At 24.0% G+C, this 24754-nt stretch overlaps 1 protein-coding gene across 1 annotated transcript in view; it reads left to right on the forward strand.

Annotated features, from left to right (window-relative positions):
• LOC129608779 (neural-cadherin) overlaps positions 1 to 24754 on the forward strand; it is a gene marked incomplete at its 5' end in the record, with an annotated part of 114207 nt that overhangs the window by 57158 nt on the left and 32295 nt on the right. Inside the window, one exon of the mRNA XM_055520490.1 lies at positions 13151 to 14474. Within this exon, the coding sequence (XP_055376465.1) occupies positions 13151 to 14474 (1324 nt within the window). The remainder of the gene's footprint in view (positions 1 to 13150; positions 14475 to 24754) is intronic.

Below are 24754 nucleotides of genomic sequence, written 5' to 3' on the forward strand. Positions count from 1 at the left end.
TTTTTAAGTTTTAACTTTTTCAATTTGCCCAAAATATACCTTGAGGCTTATGAAGCAAGAATTTGGGCGACGTTATTTTATACTAACATCGATTGCTAAAAAATCAATTGAATGAATTCTAGAAAATTATTGTAAAGTCTCGTCGATCGCATATCCGTAATTTAAGCTCCTTTAATAGATGATAAAATTTAGTTTTTTTTAAATTCCAAAATTATGATTTCATATTTCAATTGAATTTCACAGTATAATGCAACTGAAAATATTTATTTTCTTTTCATTTCTTTTTAAAAAATTTTTTTATTAACTATACTAATATCCTGCAGTTGAAAAAGTAATTAACTACATTATAAAAAGTACATATGTTTTGTTGATAGATGAATTTCTTCATTTTAGCAGATTATTGTAAATTAAAAATATTTTTAATTTATTAGGTTTTTTTTTTCAAAATTTTGTTCAAAGTTTTACTTTTAAGAACATCAGCTATTCTGTATTTAAAATAAACGTGCATGTATTCTATATTCAAACTATGTCATTTATTTAATCTAAAACTGGGTCGTTTCATTCAAAAATTCAATCTTAGATCAGTTTGTTTTCTTGTTTTTCTTCATTTTTGTTTTATAAACTTACACAGGGCTATATTAAATGCATTTTTTTTTTTAGTATAAAAATTTATCATAAATAAAAATATTAAAATGTGCACCAAATCATATTTTCGCAAAAATATGAAAAAAAATTCTCTTATTTATATGTTTTACATTACTTCTTATATACGTGTATAACATTCATATATTATATATTGTATAACTATAATAATATAATTTTATATGTATAACATGTTCTATTTTAAAAATGTAATATGTGCTTTTCAAACTAGATAAACTTATCAAAAGTATAAAGAAGAAAGAAAAAACTAAACATTGTTTTTTCTCTTTTTTTTTATAATTTTGTTTTTACCATATTTACTGCAATACCCCTATGCAATTCTATTATGGTGTTAAAAGTACAGTATGTTTAAAAAAGAGTAATCGGACTTTGATTGAAACTGTAATTCCCTAAGATAGTGTTTTGAATAAAATAAAATTTTAAGTTTAAATATAATTTTTGAATTTGTACTCAAAATTCGTGTGAAATAGAATAAAATAAATAAGCATAAAATAAATCTGTGCATGACAATTAAAGAAAAGTACTGAAGAGAAATTACACACAATATTTAATCCTATATGATACAACAATTTATTTCAATTCGAATTATTCTGAAATTGTGAAATTTAAGTGAGAAAAACCCTCCTCTCTAAAAATATTATGAATTTACTATAATATTATACTAATTATGATTTCGAAAGATTCCCTTGAACCGAAAATAGTTTTAGTATAACAATCATAGGTTACACGTTTTCTAAAGCCTAGAAGGCTTTATATAAATGAAATAATCACCTGTTTCAAAATTTCGCAGATTCATCAAATAAGTAATTGATTAAATAGAAATTCAATTTTTTTTAAATTTTTAAAATGATAAACGGGGTTTTATTAAAACGAGTAATTCTAATGTGTATACAAAAACTTTATAAAATCACTGTAGAATTCTTGATGGATAATATGGATGAGCTACCATAATTTTCTCATATTATTTTTATTTTATTATGCTCCAGTTCTCAGCTATAAATATTTTCTTTTATTTTTTCCTTTTTTTTTTTTTCAATATTATTTTTATCAAATATTTTTCTTATAAATGTAAAAAGAAAAAAAAAAAAAAAAAGAAGGATGCAGAACTCATCTCTGACTTTTGATTTGATTTTTGATTGAGTTTTGACTAATTTTTTTTTTTATTATTTTGTTGTTTTTCTTTAATGGTATACCATAAATACTCAATATCAAACTTATTAAATTTCATCTCATATTTGCAAGCAGATGGTTAAAAGATAAAAACTATATACATATATGTATGCATATTATTATGTGCGCATAGTTCATGTACTCGTACAATAAAATTATAATAAATGTGCACTTTTAGAAAAATTCTTTTACAATAATTTCTTATGCAGGCACGAGTTGAACTGCATTATATAAAATTATACGGTACGCATATGTTATGTGTTTATGTATGAATGCTGGCTGATGTTATGTACAATAATAATGTGTTTATAATATAAATTTACGAGGTACGAGTATTCCAGTTGAAAATATATTTAGTATTTGAAATTTATTAATTTCATAATAATTATGTTGATTCTTCTATTGGAATGCCTTTCATTTTATTTTTAACCGGTTCCAGACCAAGGACTTTCATTCCATTTGTATATACATATGTATATGAATATGACTTTATTGGTTTATTAAATTTTATTTCCTCTCATTTCATCTTCACCTTTCAATACTATATCGATGTAATTTACTATTGGATTGAAAATCTTATTTTTGTCACAAAAATTTCGTGTTTCGAATGGAACATCTTGTATACATCACCATAATATTGTAATAAATTTAAACCGATTGAACTTCTTATGCTTATAATTTTCAAAATAAAAAAGAAAATTTAATCAAAAGGGTGAATTTACAAAATAAGAGAAAAACAAAATTAAGAGAGAAATTGAATTGTAATGTGTAATGCAATCTTTTGCAGATATTTAAAATCAAAATGACATCTATAGCAAACAAGTTTTCGGTATTACCTCACTTTAAAATTTAATATTTTTTTTCTCATTTTCTTCATTCAAATTCCTTACTTTATAAGCTTACAAATACAAATTGAAAATATTTTATAAATAAATTAATTTTGAATAGAAATCTTATTGATTGGGATAATCAAATTCAAAAACTACAAAATATAAAATTCAATTTAAAATACATGAATTTTAAATTAAAATATAAATTTTTTTTTTTTTAAATTCTTATTAAATTACTTTATATAATATTGCTTTTATAAGATGTATTTTAAATAACATTAAAATCAACTTTAAGAATTCGAAATCTTAAATAGAAATCTTATTTTTGCATTAGAAATTGCATTTTCCCATAAGAAAAAAAAAAAACCCATATTGAATTTTTTATGCTTCAATGTTATTAAGTATAAAAATTTATATTTACAATATTTTGAAATTGGGTTACAATAAATACCACAATATTATTGAAATTGAAAATTTTCATTATTCGAAACAAATATAGCTATATCAAAATATTATTTAATATTAATTTACAATTTAGATGCAATTTATCAAAATTCAATCATATTTTTCAAAAAAAAAATTTATTATAATTTCGCCAAAATGAACTTTTCAATAATATAATAAAGCAGTACTCTTCAAAATTGCTTTTATGAGAGAATAAAGAGGAAGAAATTGCTTATTGCTTTTGTTACAAATTATTTACATTACAAAATTTTGTGTTTAAAAATATAGAAAGAAAGCCTGAATCATTTATAGGATCACGTAATATTAAATACGTAATGTTAAATACTAGTGAATTCGTCAACTCAGAAGATCTCGACAAGGTGGGGAATTTAGCAAACTGACTTGAAATAAATTGCTTTTCACATATCTGGCATATGGAAACATTTTATAATATGTCAGTAAATATTATGAATATTAATAAATATTAATATAAAAGTTATGTAATATGGTAAGACTTACCAACATTCTTTTTGTCAACTTAATTTGAATTTCATCTTGAACTTTAATATTTTTGCTATCTTATTAGTCTGTTCCAATGAAAAATGACAAATTTGAAAATAATGCTCGTGCTAAATCTCTCCCTATTATCCACATTTTATAGCAATTTTGAGTTCATTTTTGGAATATTCTTTACAGCTTGCAATTGTATGCTTAGCCAGTAACAAATTTATTCCACAATATCTACGTAAATGAACGTAATTAAGTAAATACAAATAATTTTAATGAAATTTTCATTTGATCTACAAAATTATTTAATTAATTTCAAATTGAATTTTCAACAATTTTTTAATTTTTTGAGGCGAACATGGTATTCATATACGCTACCATACATTATTTGTGAAAAAAAAAATTTCTTTTGAAATAATATTTTAAAAATCTTTTACAATCCTTTTTAAATGGGAACCCATTTTGCTTTTTAATTATTTGTAAACCTTTAAATAAAATGCAAGTCCTCTTTTTTTATATTATTAGCCTACTTAAGTGCATTTTAATATACCAATATAATTAAATATGTACTGCTTCTTTTTGCTTGTACATGTGTACAAATTACAAATAAATTAAAATTTATTTTACTACATAAAAATATGAAATATCCCACATAATCATGCGTATAAATATATACATACATATGTATATGTATTTTGGGGATACAAAACATTTATTAATTTTAACTTATGATTTTCACCTCACCATACATAATGCATCCTATATGAGCAATTTGAAAAATTTTTATTGAAAACTATAAACATAAATTAGGGTTGTCGGATGTATCGGTGACACGGAAAAGGGATCTTCGGGATGGTTATTAGTTCTACGGTTTAGAATTTTTAACCAAAACAATGTTACAATAAAAAAAATTCTAAGAAGCTAGTTCCAATGTGTTATATTCTACTAGCAAGAAACTATGTGTTTTCAAATGATAATCGAGTGTAATTGTTCAATTCAAAAAATTACCCGACAGTATCACAACATAAGCAGTAACAATTTAAAAGTTCTCAATTTTCGGTATAATCTTTTATAACATTTTCGGCTTAATTATTTTCCGGGGCAAATTCGTAAGAATCGCTATTGAAAACTGTGAAAAAAATGTAACTCATTGTTCTTAAATCATCAACTGGAATAAATGTTCTTAAATATTCTTCGTAACAACTCCGTTATAAGGCTGCCATAGTTGACATTGTCAAAAACCTGAAAATATATACCTGGGTTAATGTGTTATAAGCCTTAAATGGAACGTAACCATTATTAAAATCTTTATACCCTTCATATTATTGAAGGACGTTATTTTTATTCTATTTTTCCATTATAGTAGGCAATGTTTTTCATGGAATTTATTATTAACAGTTAACTTTAAATAACATTAAGAGTTTATTACTCGTATTCTCATATACAAGAAAATAAATAATGTTTTTCGTAAAATAAATAATGTGCAATTCATAAATAAGAAAGCCTGCTGTTTTAAACCTTTTACTCTTCTGTTTTTCATTATTCTTATTTTAAGCAGAAATTAATGCAATATTTTAAGAGCAAAATATTTATATTTATTTTATACTTTCTAATGAATTTTACATCTTCAGATATTTTATAAAAGGTTATAAATTATCATTTTAATAAAATTTATTAGTTAGTGTCTTGCTGAATGTATCAAGTATGTTACTACAGTAACAAAGAAAATAGTACTATAGACATAACATCGTATGCAGACAACACTACAGACATAATATCCTAGCAAAATGTACCTTTAGAAAAAATTTGAAAACATTTATATACCATATAAGATATTTATCTTTTAAGAAGACTCTGAAAAATTACGGAACTGTCCCAGCATGAGAAACTTTCGGATGAATCTATGAAAAATGATGGAAATTCTTACCAGATTATGCAATACAAAAGTAAATTACATTTCAATTTCAAGTTCAATACCAAAGCAAGTGACGAAAATGATCCATTTATAAGAGATTGAAATTCTCTACAAAACTGCATAATCGAATTTTATGTCTGATTTTTAGTTGTAACCTCAATTCTAACTATAACATGGTAGTAATAATTTTGCGTTCAGTCACCATATCATCCATGGTTAACTAGATTTTTTAAAAAAAATTTTCAAATAAAATTAAATTTTCTTTATTAGCACTCTATACATGAACCGAATATTATTCGTAGGCATCCTGAAAATTATTTCAGTTAAAGGCATAAAATTATTCATAATATAAGAATTATGAATATTGGTTCATGTTTCTAAGATTGTACAGCAAAAAACCAGACCGTGTAAAGAATTTTTAATTGAATGACATAAGAGAAATTGCATTACTACGTATAGTAAACAAATATTCAGATTATGCAATTTTACTTGCTTTTCAAAAATGCACACGTGCCTTTTAAAGGTATTTGTTAAATATTTTTACAAAACATTGGAATTTTGAATTTCTTATATAACAAGGTGACCGATTTTATATACTTTCATTTTATTTTACTTTTTGAATTCACCATTTTTATCATTAATCCTATATAAATACATATTTATCCCTTCTCTTTCTTTCAATTCCATATTTTTTTACTTTCTATTTGTTGGCTGATATAAGTAATATTTTTAGTTTCGTTTCCCTATTTTTGCTTTTTATTGAATAGGTATATAAATACATTTAAAATCCTTGAAAATTTCCTCACATTCACCCATACATATAGATATATACAATATAAAGATATAGATATATACAATACATGTACCAGTATAAAAAATAATTACTTATAAAATGAAACGAACACGATGAACATATCTGGTTATCTTGTTAGAATATTCTTTAATATTAAATACTACCACTAATGCTACTACATTGCTTACATAATAGTATTCCAGTAGTATATATGAAAATATCTATAGTATTATGTACATATATGTATCTACGTGTATATAAATATAAATGATTAATATATTTTAGATGGGAAAGGAATCAGTATACAAAAACAAAAAAAAGAGAAGGGTTAAAATTATATGAACACATTTTCCAATTAGAATTGAATAAATTATAAACAGAAAATAGTGTTACTTGAAATACCAAATTCCTATATACACACAAATCTATGTATATGCATCGTTACGATATTGCTTCTCATATAGAAAAACTAAAAAATAAAATATCCTTTTTCTTATGTACAAAACATACAAAGTTGAGTTAAACCACGACATCATGTTAGGTTTTCCTTTTTCTCTTTGTACAGTACATGCATATTAATGTTATTAGAATGAAAAAAAAAAAGAAAAATTTCCAGAGAGAGATTATCCTTGTAAGTTACCATACATTTCTGTAAGATATCTGATTATTTATGGAATCAATAGATTTATATTAGGGTGGGACAATTTTTAAAATTTCTTACAATTTTTGAAGAGAAACGTTTTTTCGGAATTTTTTTCAAGACTAGTACAAAAACAGCAGTTGTAAAACTTTATTTCATTTCAATGCCATTTTATTTTAACCTCCAACTTTTGTTTAAAAATTTTCACATTAGTTATGTTTTATAAAATATTAACAGTATTCCGTATAATAAAAAAAACGCAAATTTTCATCTCCCTAGCTCAGTTGGTAGAGTGTCCGCCTAGAAAGCTGTAGGTCACTTGTACGAGTCCAGTCCGAGAAGAAAACCAAATGATTTTAATTTTTTTGCCTTGATTGATCGTTTCTTTGATAACGTCATCCATCTGTTCTGCAGTTGTATGAAGAAATTTTCATTAGTTATTCTTATAAAGAATTCATATACGTAATAAAAATAAATAACTACAGATTGCATTTATAATTAATTATAATAGCAAACTTTCATATTCATTGTTGCATCTTAAATGAATTTTAAGATTTTCGAATTTCAGATGAAAAAACTTTGTTTTTACTTAACAATGCAGTCATCACTGTATTTAGTTTTAGATTTCAATACCTCATTGTATTTAGTTTTAGATTTTTAAACATAATTACAAAATTTTGTTTTTGACAATAAGGAATACTACTATTCCGTATAAGTTTTCTCAACTTATGTATGTATGTATGTCGAAAACATGCATCTATGTTCACTTAAATATTTCACTTTTAGATATTCAGCTGTAAAGAAAACTTACTTACTACTAAAACAGAAAATATTTCGCTCCACCCTAATATATTATGTATAATGAATACTTATATCTTATTCTTATACACACATTTATTAGGTATAACGGGTTATATTTCATATTGAACTGAAAGGTTATTTGCATAAACAGTGTTAATATACACTTTTTAATTTTATTAAATTCTTCTTAAGAATTTGAAATTCAATTCTTTTCGCTTCCAGTTTTATTATTTACATAGAATTTGTAAATGTATGTATCTGTGAATAAGTATAAATGAATTACATGTCAAGCATACTATTATATTATTTGTACATGCAATTTGTACATTTGTTATAAATAATGTGCATGAATTAAAGGTTGCATTGCTTCACAGCAAGAGTCCTTGTTTTTATTTGAGTAAATCTTAATTTTATTAATTATTAAAAAATTGGAGGCAAAGACAATAAATTCGAAAACTATATTAAATTATATCATTGCAAAGAGAAGAATTATTGAATAAGATTTCCAAAAAAAACGATATAAAGAAAATTGGAAAATTGTTAAGGAGGTCATATAGATTACGAACCTTAGCAAACTTTTTTTTGATATTTTCATTTCAATGTTTTTGTTAATAATTTTCATATTTTTATACTGCAAAATTTTTGATATTGAAAAGGAAAAACCATTGTAGAAAAAGTAAATTTTTCAATATCTAACCTTTATTCTTTTTAGCTCATTAAATGCACTCTTTTTGTGCTTGAAGATAATGAACTACAAAGATCAAACTATTATTCATTTTTTTGTGTAAATGTAAATGAATTTTGAACCAATCGTGTAAAATATTAATGGTTTTCTAAGATAATTTTCTGAGATTATTTAATACAGTTATAAATAACCCATAAGACGAAATGCTTCTCTAAGGACAAGTCTGTAATGACCCATGATTCTAACAGAATTTGGTAGACAACTGCCAGCTGTTTTTGGATCTGATTAATGGCATAATTTTCTTTAAAAAAAATAATATTTAGCTGAGAAGTTTTGCCTTTTAAAATGCTTTATACCTTTTTTTTTTGTCTTTTAAACTGCGTTTCTGTCAGAGCGTTAGCTGTTTACTTATTTTAATTATTGTCAAATACGCGGTAAAAATAATATTAAAATTAAAGGAAATCAAGTTCGTGTAACGATGTACGTGAATTTAACAAATATCCTAAAGAAATTAATATTATCCCTTGAAATTAAAGCAGCTCAAGTTCCATATTGCAAGGCAATTAACAGTCAGGGAAATTACGCGATTATGTTACTATTACGAGTATTGTATTCTTTTTTTTAATTATCCAATTTTGTTTTTATGATTTTAATGTTCCGAAACGCTGATTTTGAAAAGATGATTCTTTTTCATTTTTTATGAGATCCTGTTGTTTTCCGTTTTTCTTTATTGACTTCACTTTAAAAAATTCAACTTTATTCGAAATTTTCTGGATTAAAAAAAATTATCCACGAAGTTTTAAGTAAAAACAAAAGAAACAATTTTATCCTTTTGTTTTATTTCAAACCCGCAGGACCACAATATACTTTTGAGTTTGTTTTATTAAAACTCTAATAACAATTAATATTCCAACAAGAGTCAACTTAAGTTATGGTCCTTTCCGTTTTCATCTTAAATTATTTTCTTTTTCTTTATTTATTGCAATATTGTAATTATTTTTCATCCGGTGTTTTCTTATAAAATGTTAATAGTTTTTCTTAATGATGGCAAACCGCGGAAAATACTAATAAAAAAACAAAAATATGCTAAAATTTTATTGGGCTGGAAGAAGAGAAATATAGTGGATAGCAAAGAAAACAATTTTTTTAAGATGAAATTTTTTTTTTTATTAAAATTTTGAAATATCCTGAAATCTTAAAGAATTTCAAAATGTTTACTTGTTTTGCAATAGCGTTGCGTAATTAAGGGAAATAAAAATGGGGGAAAAAAAATAAACCGAAATTATTTTAGATGGTGTTGATAATGACCACGGTCGTTTTCGTTTCTCTTTGTCTCTGCGTTTTAAATGAATATAATTAAGGATTCGTTCTTATAATCAAAAGCTAAAATAATTATGAAAATAAAAAGAAATGAAAAACAATGGTTCATTTCCATGAGAAAGGTCAATATTAAATAATTTGACTTGTTGAAAATCAAAAAAGAAAAAAAAGGTTAAACACCACAAAATTATTTTTTATTTTTTTCGGAGAAAACCTCAATCAAGATTAACCAAAGGTATGATATTTGGCATAATAACAAGGAAAATACAGAAGAAAAAAAAAAGGTTCTACAAAAATTTCGCGGTAGTCCCTATGGTCGAAATAATTTCATATTTTCATTTCACAGAAATTTAAAATGATCATAACGTACAGCTAATTCAAATTAAAAACATACTTTAAAAAGTTTACATTCTATATGCTCAAGGTTTTATTAAAATTTTCAACATAATTATGTTCGGCTGATCATTATGCGCAAGTGTAATATTCATATTATATATAATTTATAAAATTGGGTATAGTATGCGGCTGCATTTTAGTTAACATAACTAAAATTTTAAAATTCTCAATTTCACTTTCAATTGCTCAACTTTCGAAATCTAATTTTAAAATACTGCGTTACTACTAGATTTTAATTGTTTAGAAACGGTGTCCGGCATTCACATTCACATTTTATTTACATCATAATTATTGTGATATTCAAGATAAGATCTAGGGAGATAACTATGTGGGAGAGAGAATAATGTAGTATTCTCTTCCTCATATCACATTAGAAATTAATTAGCGACATTCGTTCTAAGATAAACTAGTTATTCGTTGAAGCCCATGATAAATGATTCAATTACTATTTTATTTTTGGTAAAATAAGCCATTATATCTAACATAAGCCGTAGTAATTATGGCATCAATCCTTTATCCGAACGATTTCTAATTCAAATCCTGGTCAATATCAAAATATTAATATAAAAGTGCAATAACCAATATATCCAAGAACACATTCAAAATTGAATACTAACAAAAATATCGATAATCTTTAATATATATAGTATAAATCGGAAACTACGCAAGCTGGTCATCCGTCTAGTTAAAATTAAGATATTGTTTTTAAAATTTTAAAATAATCAGGATATCCTTTTAGGAGAACTACAAACTTAAACTCCATTAACTGCAAATACTTTCGTAATTATTTCTATTAAAAAATATGATTTTTATTAAATTTTATTAAAGAAAAAAGAAAATTATACTGAAAATCTAAATTTCCCATACCAAATTAAATATTTTATTAAAAAAATAAAAATTAAAACCTTTTCATAATTGGCTTCAATAATATCCTTGTAATAAAATTTTAATTTTCAAGTGTAATTTTCATTTTTCTTATTTTTCATTAGTACTTCTACGAGTATAATCTTTGATAATTGAAGCATAAAATACCATTTTGTATATTGCTTTTTCCCCCACCATCTACCCCTCTCTCTCTCTCTCTCTATCTCTTTCCCACCTAATAATTAATTCCTTTAATTAAAGACATCTTCAAAAATATACACCTTTAAAAAAAAAAATCATCTAAATTCTTTTTATTCAATAAAATTATGTAATAAAAAAGTAGGGTAAAAAAACAGTATAAAAATTAACAGAAGGATAAGAAAATAAAAAAAAACAAAACAAAATAAAGGATTCTGTTTATTTTGTTAGTCTTTTCTGTTTTGTTTTTTGAAAATTTTTACCTCTCTTGACATTATTAAAGCCATTTTACAGTCAAAACAAAAGTAAAAGAGCAAAAAAAAGAGAAAAATTATTTTCTCTTGGCATTTATTGGTCGGTCCATTATTACTTGTGAATGTATGCATGTGTGCATGTGTGTTCTGTGTAACACAGAAAAAAAATTACAATGGAATTCATAAAATACTTCTTAAAAATAAAAAAATTACACAAAAAAAAAGGAAAAAGAAAAAAATTAAAGTCCTTTGCTTTGCTTTTGTTTATTTTCTTTTTTTGTCTTTTATTTTTATTATGCATCGTATATATTGTTATTACTTTATGAATATATAATACATTCATTTTTACTGAACAATAAACCCCTAACTTATATCACATTCATTGTAATTAAAAAGGATATTTTTTTTTACATTATTAAAGAACAAACTGAATAAATAACAAAGTGAAAATTTATTTAAGAAAATAATAGAAAAAAAATTGAATATAAAGTCAGTCGAGTTAAAAAATTTAGTAAATATTAAAACTCTATTTCGGAGAAATTGACTTTTAATTCAAAATGATAGCTCAATAGTGTAAAATTTCCTGTACGAATTTTACAAAAGTTTTATAACAGTTATCAAAAGGTTCCATTTGATTAAAGTTTAAACTAATATTTCTTATTTAAATTTTTATCGTGAAACAATTGCATGTTGAGTAGATGTTAAATCAAATTTGAATTATTTACACGAAGTTGTTTGGTAGCCATTATAAAAATTTGACAATTGCCACATTGCTTGCTATCAGTAACCTGTGTAATAAACAAATTGTATAATATTAATAGGCATTCTTAATCTAAAAATAAACCGAACAAGGTGATAAATTCATAACTTGCTGGAAATTATTTTCCTTTTGTGGACATAAGACTAAGGAGCGAACATATGAACATTATGACGAAATACAATTTTGCTTATCTTCTCTTACCATGAATGCAAGTACATGCACAAAATAAAACCACACATTCACACTTATAAAATTTTAAATGGCATATGGAGCACTTTATTCTTTACATATTAAAGTACACATTGAGAAGGATTACTTGAAATGCACGTTAAATTTGCAAACTATTAAAATTGTTTATATTAAAAAAAAAAACGAAAATACAACAACAAACAAAGTATTGGTTTTTAAATTATCTGACTTTTTATTGTTTTTTCTTATTTTTATTATTCCCAAGTCTTTCTCGTATCATATTTGAATTAAATGTCATCGTTGTAATGTAAATTTATTTGCATTATACAAATATACATTCGCATGCATTTAATAAAAAAGAACAAACAAAAAAAATCTCTATAGGTAATTTTAATTTAAGTTTTCAACCGCATTCCAATGAAAATGGCATGTAGAGAAATTAACGATTATTGATCCTTCGAGAATATTAAATTATATTGGATTTGCATAGACCTATGCATACATATTTAATGCAAGGCATATTCAAAAAAGAAAAACCAGCAAGGATGCAGCTTGGTTAATTCATTTTTATTGTTTATAATCGCACAAACTCTTATTCCGAAATATACAAATTTGTAAAAACTTAACTACTGGCTTATAAAAATTAAAAACATAAAAATAAATTGTTTATATTTTTTTAAGTCCCTTCTTTTTTAATCTTATTTTCACTTTATTTAAATAGCCTTTGGATCGTGATCAGCCGAATGGACGACCACAATGGCGATTTACTGTATTTGCACAAGATGAAGGTGGTGAAGGTTTAGTTGGTTATGCTGATGTTCAAGTTAATCTAAAAGATATTAATGATAATGCACCAATATTCCCACAAGGTGTATATTTTGGTAATGTTACAGAAAATGGTACTGCTGGTATGGTTGTTATGACAATGACCGCTGTCGATTATGATGATCCAAATGAAGGTTCAAATGCAAAATTAGTTTATTCTATAGAAAAGAATGTTATTGAAGAAGAAACTGGTTCACCAATATTTGAAATAGAACCGGATACTGGTGTTATTAAAACAGCTGTTTGTTGTTTAGATCGTGAACGTACACCAGATTATTCAATACAAGTTGTTGCTATGGATGGTGGTGGTTTAAAGGGTACTGGTACGGCATCAATACGTGTTAAAGATATTAATGATATGCCACCACAATTTACAAAAGATGAATGGTTTACGGAAGTTGATGAAACCGATGGTACTAGTTTACCAGAAATGCCAATATTAACAGTAACTGTACATGATGAAGATGAAACAAATAAATTTCAATATAAAGTTATTGATAATAGCGGTTATGGAGCTGATAAATTTACAATGGTACGTAATAATGATGGTACTGGTAGTTTAAAAATAGTTCAACCATTAGATTATGAAGATCAATTACAAAGTAATGGTTTTCGATTTAGAATACAAGTAAATGATAAAGGTGAAGATAATGATAATGATAAATACCATGTTGCATATTCATGGGTTGTAGTTAAATTACGTGATATAAACGACAATAAACCACATTTTGAACGGGCTAATATTGAAGTATCAGTTTATGAAGATACAAAAGTTGGTACTGTATTAGAAAAATTTAAAGCAACTGATCCAGATCAAGGTGGTAAATCTAAAGTATCCTATTCAATAGATAGATCATCAGATCGTCAAAGACAATTTAGTATAAATCAAGAGGGTTCTGTATCAATACAAAGATCATTAGATCGTGAAGTTGTACCACGTCATCAAGTTAAAATTTTAGCAATTGATGATGGTATACCACCAAAAACAGCAACAGCTACATTAACTGTTATTGTACAAGATATTAATGATAATGCACCGAAATTTTTAAAAGATTATAGACCAGTTTTACCAGAACATGTACCACCACGTAAAGTTGTTGAAATTTTAGCAACTGATGATGATGATCGTTCAAAAAGTAATGGTCCACCATTTCAATTTAGATTGGATCCGGGTGCTGATGATATTATAAGAGCATCATTTAAAGTTGAACAAGATCAAAGTAAGTAAAAATATTTAATTTTATATTTCAAATTAATATAATTTTTAGAATTAATAAAATTATTTTATAAATATATACAAAAGAATCCATAAAAAGTAGGATAAAGCTTTACGTTTTTTGAAAGTGGAAGCGTTACGCAGTGAATCTTCTTCAACTATGTACGACGATTTCAACTAAATGTAAAATAAATTACATAGACTTAATTTCGTGAATGTATTCCCGGTTTTGTCCAAATGTTTGACGCGGGTCTTAAAAAACAATATTCTCTTGTTGATTTGATTGCACCCGGGTCAAAGGCCGGAAACTGTTGAATCGAAATCGTGCTCTACTAAATATTGAATTATTTATGAAAAATTTCATAATGAAATTCTTAAATTCTCCTTATTTTCTTGCATCTCAAATGTCAAATCATTCCGATATTTATGAATATTTTTTTCTTACAAAAAAAAAAAAATTTTATATTAAGTATTGTTTTTTCCGAATAATTTTGTTCCCCATACAATTTTTTCATAAGAATGAAAACTTATCTAATATAGGAAATGGTTTGATAAAAGCTTTTGTTTTTGTTTTTTAATTCACTTTTTTACACACACTCCTGTTTATAGAACAATAATTTTTATTTATCTTCATGCTGGGCGGCGAAAGAACGGGATCGCTCTTACTCATCCAGCATTTATTTAATGTACGATGAAATTGATGGAATTCTATCCCAGTTGAAATGGGAAAGCATTAATCTTAAATGTTTGCTATGTCAAAGTCTTCACAAAGAACAATTTATCACACAAGAAAAAACAAAAAAACAGTACAATATAAAAATAAGGGCGCAGAAAAAAAATTTACTTAAATTTTTCTTTTCCTATATAAAATTTTTTTTTTCCTCTATCTCTCTCTTTCGAATACAATGGTGTAATCTAAAAACAATTTTTATTTTTTTCGTTCTGTTTTTTTATTATTTATTTTTAAATTAAATTCAATCTCTTAAAAACATTTCTTCACTTTTTTATTATGTACTTTCTACAGATAGCATTATGAAATAAAACAGGTAATATAATCTAGCCGAATTCCACATGTTGAATTTTTTAATAGAAAATTCCTGTTGTTTATCATGTGAGAAAAACACAAAGAGATTGTTTTTGGAAGGTTTTGATTTTCTTATCAATTACTTCTCCTTACATAAGCTTTACGATAGAAAAACCGCACGAACTGTGCACTACTGTGAAATTTTCACAAAGCCGGTTTTATATATGAACTTTATGTTTCAGTTCTAAGTTCATTTCGAGAATGTCACGAATTACGTAACCAAATTTAGTTATAGATTGTAATCTAACAGAAAATGGAACTATATTATTAGAATTCCAGTTTTGGATTTTATTTAAAAATAACCAACCCCATATGATCTTTCATACGTTGATCCCATCAATTTTTCATATAATCTCTTACTCATATTATTTGAAAATATAAAATAGATTATTAAAAAAAAAAATTATATAAGAAAGAAAAAATTAAGTATAAAAATGGGCTATAATGCGTTCTAAGGTGAAAACACTTTAAAACTCCAAAAATATATAATTGAAAAATAAAATTCAAAAGATTATTAAAGAAGAAACACCTTCAAGGAAAATCCATTCTCCGCCTTGTATTAAATTTAATGTACGTTATTTAACAGGCGAAACGAAATAAAATTGTTGAAAGAAAATTACAAAATAAAAAAATGAAAAAAATATAAAAATAATTATTGAAAATTCTACACCTAAAAACTTAAAGTAGGAAAAGTGTTAAAAAATCTAAAAATAGAAAAAAATAATAGAATTGAATTTATTTAATCCGAATTTAATAGAATTAGATAGAATAATTTTAAAGGATTACAAATAAAAAAAAAAAAAAAACAAAATTTTAAGGCGGTAGTTAAAATTCAATAATTCTAAAATAACTTTTTGATAGTAACTGCGATTGCCTTGTAACCAAATCACAAACTAAAAGACAAGTAATTAATTACTTAAAATAAGCTGACTTTCAATTCCAAATGCAAATAAACGAGTCTATGAATTGGGATAATCAAGCAACAAGTTACAAATAAAAAATTATAATGTTGAAAAATAATAATTGTCCCACTTTCAAATCGTTTTCCTCTCAAATTTTTGATTTTCTTTCTGAATGATTTTCTCCAGATAATTTCATTTTCATTATATTTCATTTCCAAATCGTTCCGGTCCCAAATTTTTTTTATTCTTAATTTGTTCTATTACTTTAATTACGTGGAAAGAGAACCTCTACTAACTTTATATTATTTTATGAGGCGATTTGTAACATTAATTGTTTAATGAAAAAAAGCAATAATGAAAGATAGTTATTTTGAAAAATTGTAATATAAGGAAGATTTTAATAAATATTAAACTAGAATATTTAATTTTCTATTTCACTTTTTTCCATATACACTGATTATCTACTTTAATAGGCATAAATGACTATAATATTACTTTTGGAATTCGCAACTTGTTAGAGAATTAAGAGCCAAATTAAAATTCTCACGAAGAACTCATCTTATGTTATAATTTATATTGTGCAATAAATTCCTAATTTGCATTTTGCCTTGCACATTTTAAATAATTAATTTTTTTAAAGAGAATAACCACGAATTCTCTTGTGGGTAAAAAGTACCCATAGTAATTTCCAACTTCAAATTTTAAATTATTGCAATTTATTTTTCATAAATTATAAAAATTTTAAATAAAATTTAAATTTATTTTAATTCAGTATATGAAAAAAATATTAAAATATTTGGTAATTATTTTTAATTCTCTCTCTCTTATTTTTTTAATTATTTTTCATTTTTTCTCACTTTGATTTTGAATTCTCTATGTACTTCTCCATATATTATTATATTTGCTCATTTCGGTGAGCAGAAAAGATATAATTTTTTTTTTTTATTTCCGTTTATCCTGCAAATTTCTATTATTTTTTCTTTTCTCTTTTATAAAAATTTTCTTATAACTTTTTACGCTTGAATACTTGACATTGGTATGGTAATGTAACCAATATGAACGAGGTTGTGGAAATTTGAATATGAAAAATAAAAAAATAAAATAAAATTATTTACCCCGAGCAATTTTTTTCTTTTTTTCAATTTATTTTTCACAAATAATAGCAAAAGAAAAGAAAAAGTACAAAAATAAAAATAAATAAAACAAGATGTGAAAATTAATTTTTCTTCTTTCCTCATAATCCATATAACTACCTACCTATGTATATACACCTATAGTATTTAATGTACCAGGATTTTAAGCAACAGTAAATAAGAGAAAAAAATTTCATATATCAAGCAACCATTACACTTTTTTCCACAACTTTTATTTCTATTTTCATTTTTTTTTTCACTTTTTTTTTTTTTTGGCGTGCTGAAGTCCTTGACACCAACGCTATTTATTTTAATGAATTCTCTCTTATATCTATTTAATTTAAATGAACGGAGATAATATAAAAGGATCTTTAATTTTTTTATTTTTATTTTTTTTTATTATTTTTTTTTCGAAAATCATGTTTAACATATACTCTTCTCATACTCTTAAAAGTTAACATCCCGAAAAGGATAAAAAATGATTGGAAAATAATTTTTGTTTTTTTGTTTTTTTTTGTTCACAAATTCAGTACAGTGGAAAAAAGCTGCTTCCGATTTTCCTTTTCTATACATTAATTTATTATTAATTTATTTAAATTTTTATTATACTTTTCGAATACCTTTTTAATTCAATTAATTCCTCTTTTATATAATGAAGATTAATTTTTACTTATATTTAGAATACGATAATTTATTTCAGATATTCTAGATATAGAATATACAATATAATTGTAAAATGAATGTATTCCACAATAATATTAAAATACAGAAAAAAAAACCTCAATTTTTCTATTTCTATAAAATTTTATTTGATGAGCATATATAAGCCATCATATAAGTATTTATGTACGTATGTTTAATTATGTTAAAGAGCAAAGAAAAAAAAAAAAGGAAATTAGAGAATACAGAATGTAAAAAATAGTAAAATTGTTGAATATATCCTGTAAATATGCAATTAAAAGAGAAATAGTAAAATGTTATAAAAACAATGTAAATAAAAAGGAGATAAAAATAAGGCAAAAACAAAAAATAAGGACATGACATCAAATAATTAATGATAAATTACCAAAAAGGATATTTAACTTTCACATATACGAGCATTTTATTTTATATACATATATACATACATACTTATTTCTTACATATGAAAAAAAAATTGATGTGATCAGCATATAACCGAAAGTTTTGTGCATTTTTTGAATAATACTTACAAATTTCAACAAATCTATTATTTTTAGATTTTCGAAAGTTTACGCAGTGAATTCGGTTCTAAGTAGATAAAAATATGGAATTCGATCTAGAATTGAATGGGAGATTGGCTTACAAGATTCGTTGACAAACCGGCTTTCAATATTAAATTTCATAATATTTTCTTAATTCCTTAAGTAGGTATGGCCGTAGATATAAAATCGGATGTGAGTATGCCTCAATTTTCGACGATTAATTGCGTCGTCAAAAAAATGCGTCAGCCAAAAACAATTGCTTTTTGTAAAAGGAAAAGACCAATTACTGTGGTACCGGATTTTCCCTATAATTTTGTTGTTTCTTTATTTTATCGAACTTATCCTTAATAGTTTATGTAAGCTTCTATACCCCTTTTATTATACGCAATACACTCATTAAAACCATACATATTGTTCACGTTTGTATATCATGAGTAATAATTAAAATAATAATGTCTATGTATGTACATATTAAATTAAACAGAAATACATGTACTTATTTACATAATTCTAATAAAATTTACAATAAAAAAAAAACTGTTGTGTATGTAAGGTACTTTACATTTACATAAATGTTATGCATTATGCATGCATGTTGTTTACATTCAAACAAAAAATAATATAATGAGTGTTCAAGGCAGTTGCATAAATTTCATTCCATATAAAATTATTATGACAATTTGACCTACTAAAAACCATTTCATTTTCATTACCATTCCTTCTCTTCGCCTTCTCGGCATAAATCGTTTTGTCCCATTCGAAAAACAGTATAAATCGAAAATTATTACTTTATGCGGGAGGGAAGTGAAAAATTAAATTTAATTAAAATGCGTGTATTTATTATGTGAGTGTTATTATCAAATTAAATAAAAGAAATATTGAATAATGTAGTTTCTAATGAATGGCTTGTATAATCAAATGAAATACTCATTATTATTTAAATTCTCTTATTTTCATCATACTCACTGCTCAATTAAATATAAGTATTTATAATTCATTATTTGAATAGAATGTGTACAAACACAATTGTGGTGTCGCACTTGTTACATAATAAAAATATAATTGATACAGCCTGTCTTTGGACATTCATCCGATATAATTTGAAAACATGACGTTCTATTCTGATGTGACTTAATGGTCTTAGGAAACGTTAACTGGATTAGTTTTACGAATTATTTTACTAACAAACTGTTAAAATTTGTGAAGAACATTCTTTAAATAGCGCTAATGAAGGCCGTCATACTCCTATTGTTAACCAACCATTAACAAAATCCTCATATAATAATTAACTTACGATTTTTTCATCATACATGCTTGTAAATCTTAAAAAATTTACATAATAATTACCATTTTTTCGGACTATATTTTATTATATTTAGGTTTATCTAAGTAAAGAGATTTTATTAAAACTTTAATAAAATTCAAATATAAGTAAATCTTATACTAAATAATTTTGAATAGAATATTATTATATTTTATACATAATGTATTAAAAATTTAAATATGGTACAAGTATTTCGTCCTTGTTGAACATTTTATTGTATAAAAAAAAATTCAAAACAACAAACATTCGATAAATTCGAAATCTATAATTCTATCTATGTATATACAAAATATGGTTATAAATGCATTCACAAATTAACATAATGTATATACATTTACATATTATTGTATAACAGTTTAATTTTACTTACTTCGGGGTTAAAAGATTATACACTTTAGATTTTTACTGCAAAAATTACTGAATAAATGCATATATAAAAATTTTTATTTAAATTTAATTATTATGTTTTTTTTTAATCTTATTTTAAATAATATTCAACACATACATACATACATAGTAATAATTATTTAGAATACGTCTATACATAATTAAATAAGGTTAAAATGTAGATGAACATTAAAGTACCATTGAGAATTCATATACATATGTATGAGCTCACATACACATGTTTACCATCACTGTACATAATTTTAAAAATTTTTATGAATAATATTTAAAAATATTTTAACATTGACCCCAAAACAAAAAAAATTATAAAAAAATATTTTAATTAATTTTTTTATTATTAAAATAAAATTAATATTTTATACCTTTTATTATAATTACTCATTCTTTTCGAAATAAAATTCAATAATTATTTATGAGATATTTAATAAAAATTTTATAATTATGCACAAATCATATTAAATTTCTAATGAAAACGAACTTGTAGAAGAAAAATATTTATTTTTCCATTTCGAATTTAAAATTTGAAAAAATCAATTAAATTGAAATTTTTATAAAGCAATGATCAAATTATTAGACTAAACTAAATTTTATAATTTCTGCAGCTATAATAGTTACATATTTCACATTATAATGAGGTATACGAGTAATTATTACAGTTTCTTCTCCATTGGTTTGGGGGCCGAAAAAGAAATTTCTAAATTTAATAAGAATCTCATGACTTCCTTTTACCAGTTGAACTGTTTATATATTTTCGGTTCAAAATTCTTGATTCTTAATGAAAAATTAAGTTTAAATTTGGGACAATTGAAATTAAATTTTTAAAGAGTTATTCAAAAAAAAAAATTTACCAAAAAAAAAATTTAAAATAAATTTTTTCAAATAATTTATGCAATTTCATGCTCAGCTCGAACTAATATATTACAAATTTATGAGTATTGGTCCGTATTGTGAAATTTTTTCTTGCAAGAAAATTAAAGTGTTTAGGATAAGTCATATATGATTTTGTAACAATTAATTACTGCTTAGTGTTTGTAACAAAATGGACATACACGAATATCTGGCGTTCATTTATTATTTTATTTTATTACTTTTGTTTTTTACAAAAAATATATTGTTGGGAATTTAATTGGTGTTTATGATATAGTAGGACAGAGTCAATAAATTCCCATTCATTACGGCCCATCCATTCTCTACAATATTTAAATATATTGTAGAGAATGGGAGCCGTATTGGTTTTTTCCAGCCCATTATTATTTAACAAAAGCAACTTTACAAACAGAATAGAAAATTTTAAAATTTTACAATTAAACTAAATTTGATTTGAAGACAATTGCAATTCAAATTTTTAAAGCAATTTCTAAAGAAAATTAATTTTTTATTTTAATTTTGTGAAAAACTCTTCATTTATTTCAATAAAATGAAGAAATAAAACCTTTTAATTATTAATATTGGTGAAATTTAATGAAGTAACCATTTAATGAAGGGGCTTTCCCGTCAAGAGTAGACAGACTATACACAGTTGACTTACAGAGAATAGGAAGGAAGCCCGAATTCGATCTATTCAAAAAGGTAAAGAACAAAAAGAAGTTAATAATAAAAAGGTCGCCTATGAGGGATACGGACACCCAAAATTTGCTCTATATACTTACTTGTCCTGAGAACTCTGTAAGTTTTTATTTCATTTATTTCATTCATGAAATTAAAACTACACAACATGTAGGCTCCATCAATAACATATATTAGAAAAAATAAATTCTTCTATTCTATTTTTTAAAAAAATTTAAAAATTTCGTAAAATAATTCTAACATAGAAATTGAAGCATATTTACTTTAGAGTTTTAATCCTGTATTTGAAATTTTTATGAATAGATTGTAAAACTTTAACATTTCATATTGAAATATAGCACAGTTACGCATTGCTATGCGTAACTATAAAAAATGTTATAAAAAATAATTTTCTTTGTTTTTTTTTTTGTTCTTCTTTAAAACTATTTTAATAATTAAAATGCTTTCATAAAATACAAGATTCAACAAAAAAAAAAAAATTTTTTTTTGTTTTTTATTTTCTCTACAAATTTAGTAAATTTTTTAATTTTTTTTTGTTCTATTATACCCTCAAGGCAATAATAACAGCAGCAGGGTACATGACATTCTTTTAAATTTTACTTTAAAAAAAATTATTTTATATTTTTTTATTATTTAGAATATATTTAATATAAATGATATGTGTATGTGTATGTATGTGTGTGTTAAATGGAAATAAGAAAATCCTATTAAGAGAAACATTAGTATAATCTCGATATCTATTCTTTATTATTCTGTTAAATCTTATATATTATGTACACAGCAACCGAGGAAAATCTTTAATCTAAATAATATTTTTTTGTTTTTTTTTTTTCTTTTTATTCTACAACGTTTCAAATCTTCCTTTTTATATATAAATATATAAGTATGTTTTTTTTTCTCAGATTTATCTCTATCTAATTTCATAAATAAGAGGATCTAGATCTTTGTTTTTTTTTTTTTTTTGTTTTTTAATATAATATCCTAGAGAATTTAATAAATTTAGATAAGGTGTTTCCACCATATCCTTTATATGCATATTTTTAATAAATTTAATACTACAAAAGTATAAAATGAAAATTTAGCCTCGAGAATAAAAAATAAAATGTAACAAAGACTAATTTTAAAAATAGTTTCTTTATTAAAGATAAAAATAAGTTTTCAAATTCAAGAATTTTAAATATTTGAATATAATGTGATTTTTCTTTAAAGAAAATAATATGATCTTCAAATCAGATAACTATATTTGTAAATTAAAAAACATAAAAGAAAAATCCTTATAAAAATTTTCTTTCAATTCGTTCCTTATTTTGTTTCTTTTAGATTTTTATACATAAATTATGTTTTTATAGGTGAAATTGTAGTAGAAATTGTAATAGAAATTTTTTAAGAAAATTTTCATTATTGAATTAAGTTTAGATGATTTTCTAAAATATTTAGAAAAATATTTTGAGCTAGAATTTTATATTTCACATCAAAATAATAAATTTAGCCCTTATATTTAATTTCATTAACTGCAAGCAGGATTGTATATGAAAATTTTTCAATAACTCTGTCAAATTCTTTTCTGCTATTCTCTATTACTATATGCTTCTCGTATTTGGAATGGATTTTCAATAAATTTTGTAAATTCACAGAATTCGAAAATAATATTGTTGAAGTTTCTTTATGACTAAAGAGTCATTGATGTTTAATAGTTCAGAAGACCTTATTATTAGTTTCCTTTGAAGTTCACTCATTAACTCAAACTTTATCGAATTTATAATTGTTTCACTCTTTAGCTTATTTAAAACAATCGTATTTTTTAGTTAATATTCAAAGTTGTTTGGAAAGGCTTTTTGAGGATAATGAATTAATAATGAATTAATATAGTTTTCTTGGGAGTTTCTATTACAACAATAAATTTAATAATGCCTTACTTATATCTAATTTCCTATTCTTTCATTTATATCAACCAATATAACTATTATACTTTCCGTAGCAATCGTTTTTTTTCGAGTATCGAACTCACACTCGCAAATAATTTTACTCATTTTATATAAAAATTCAAATTCTCTCATATTCATCAAATTTTTTTCTCTCAAAAGTAATTGAAAATAAAATAAATTAAACACCCTATCAGAACAGTATTTAATATTATAAAACCCCAAAAATCAAAAGGACATAAAAATAGAATAAAAAAAAATTACAAGAAAAATATAAATTGTTAAACAAAAAATGAGAAAAAAACTAAAATCAAATGTTTCTTTTATCGTGGTGCGTTAGGCAACCAATCAAATTTTGATATTTTATTCCAGGCAACTAAAACATATCAAAAAAAAAACAAAACGAAAAAAAATGAAAAAAAAAATGTTAACAATGAGACAGGCATGTATTGCCTTTTACTTTCTCCCATTACATGTGTTTAGACTTGTAATCCATATATACAGACATATTTAGTATTTACATCATAAATACATCGTGACATCAGCATGAAAAATGTTGTAAGTTCAACTTTTTTCTAAAATTAATTTTGGTGTTTACACGAAAACTTTTGCTTGTTCCCAGCAGTTGTTTTGATTTAAATTGGAATCTATATACTTTAAATTCCCTAATTAGGCACATTTAATCTGTTTTTATGTTTTTTTTTCGTAAAAGCCATAGGAGC

The sequence above is a fragment of the Condylostylus longicornis genome, unplaced genomic scaffold, assembly GCF_029603195.1.
Source record: "Condylostylus longicornis isolate FDR11 unplaced genomic scaffold, ASM2960319v2 ptg000034l, whole genome shotgun sequence".
NCBI lineage: Eukaryota > Metazoa > Arthropoda > Insecta > Diptera > Dolichopodidae > Condylostylus > Condylostylus longicornis.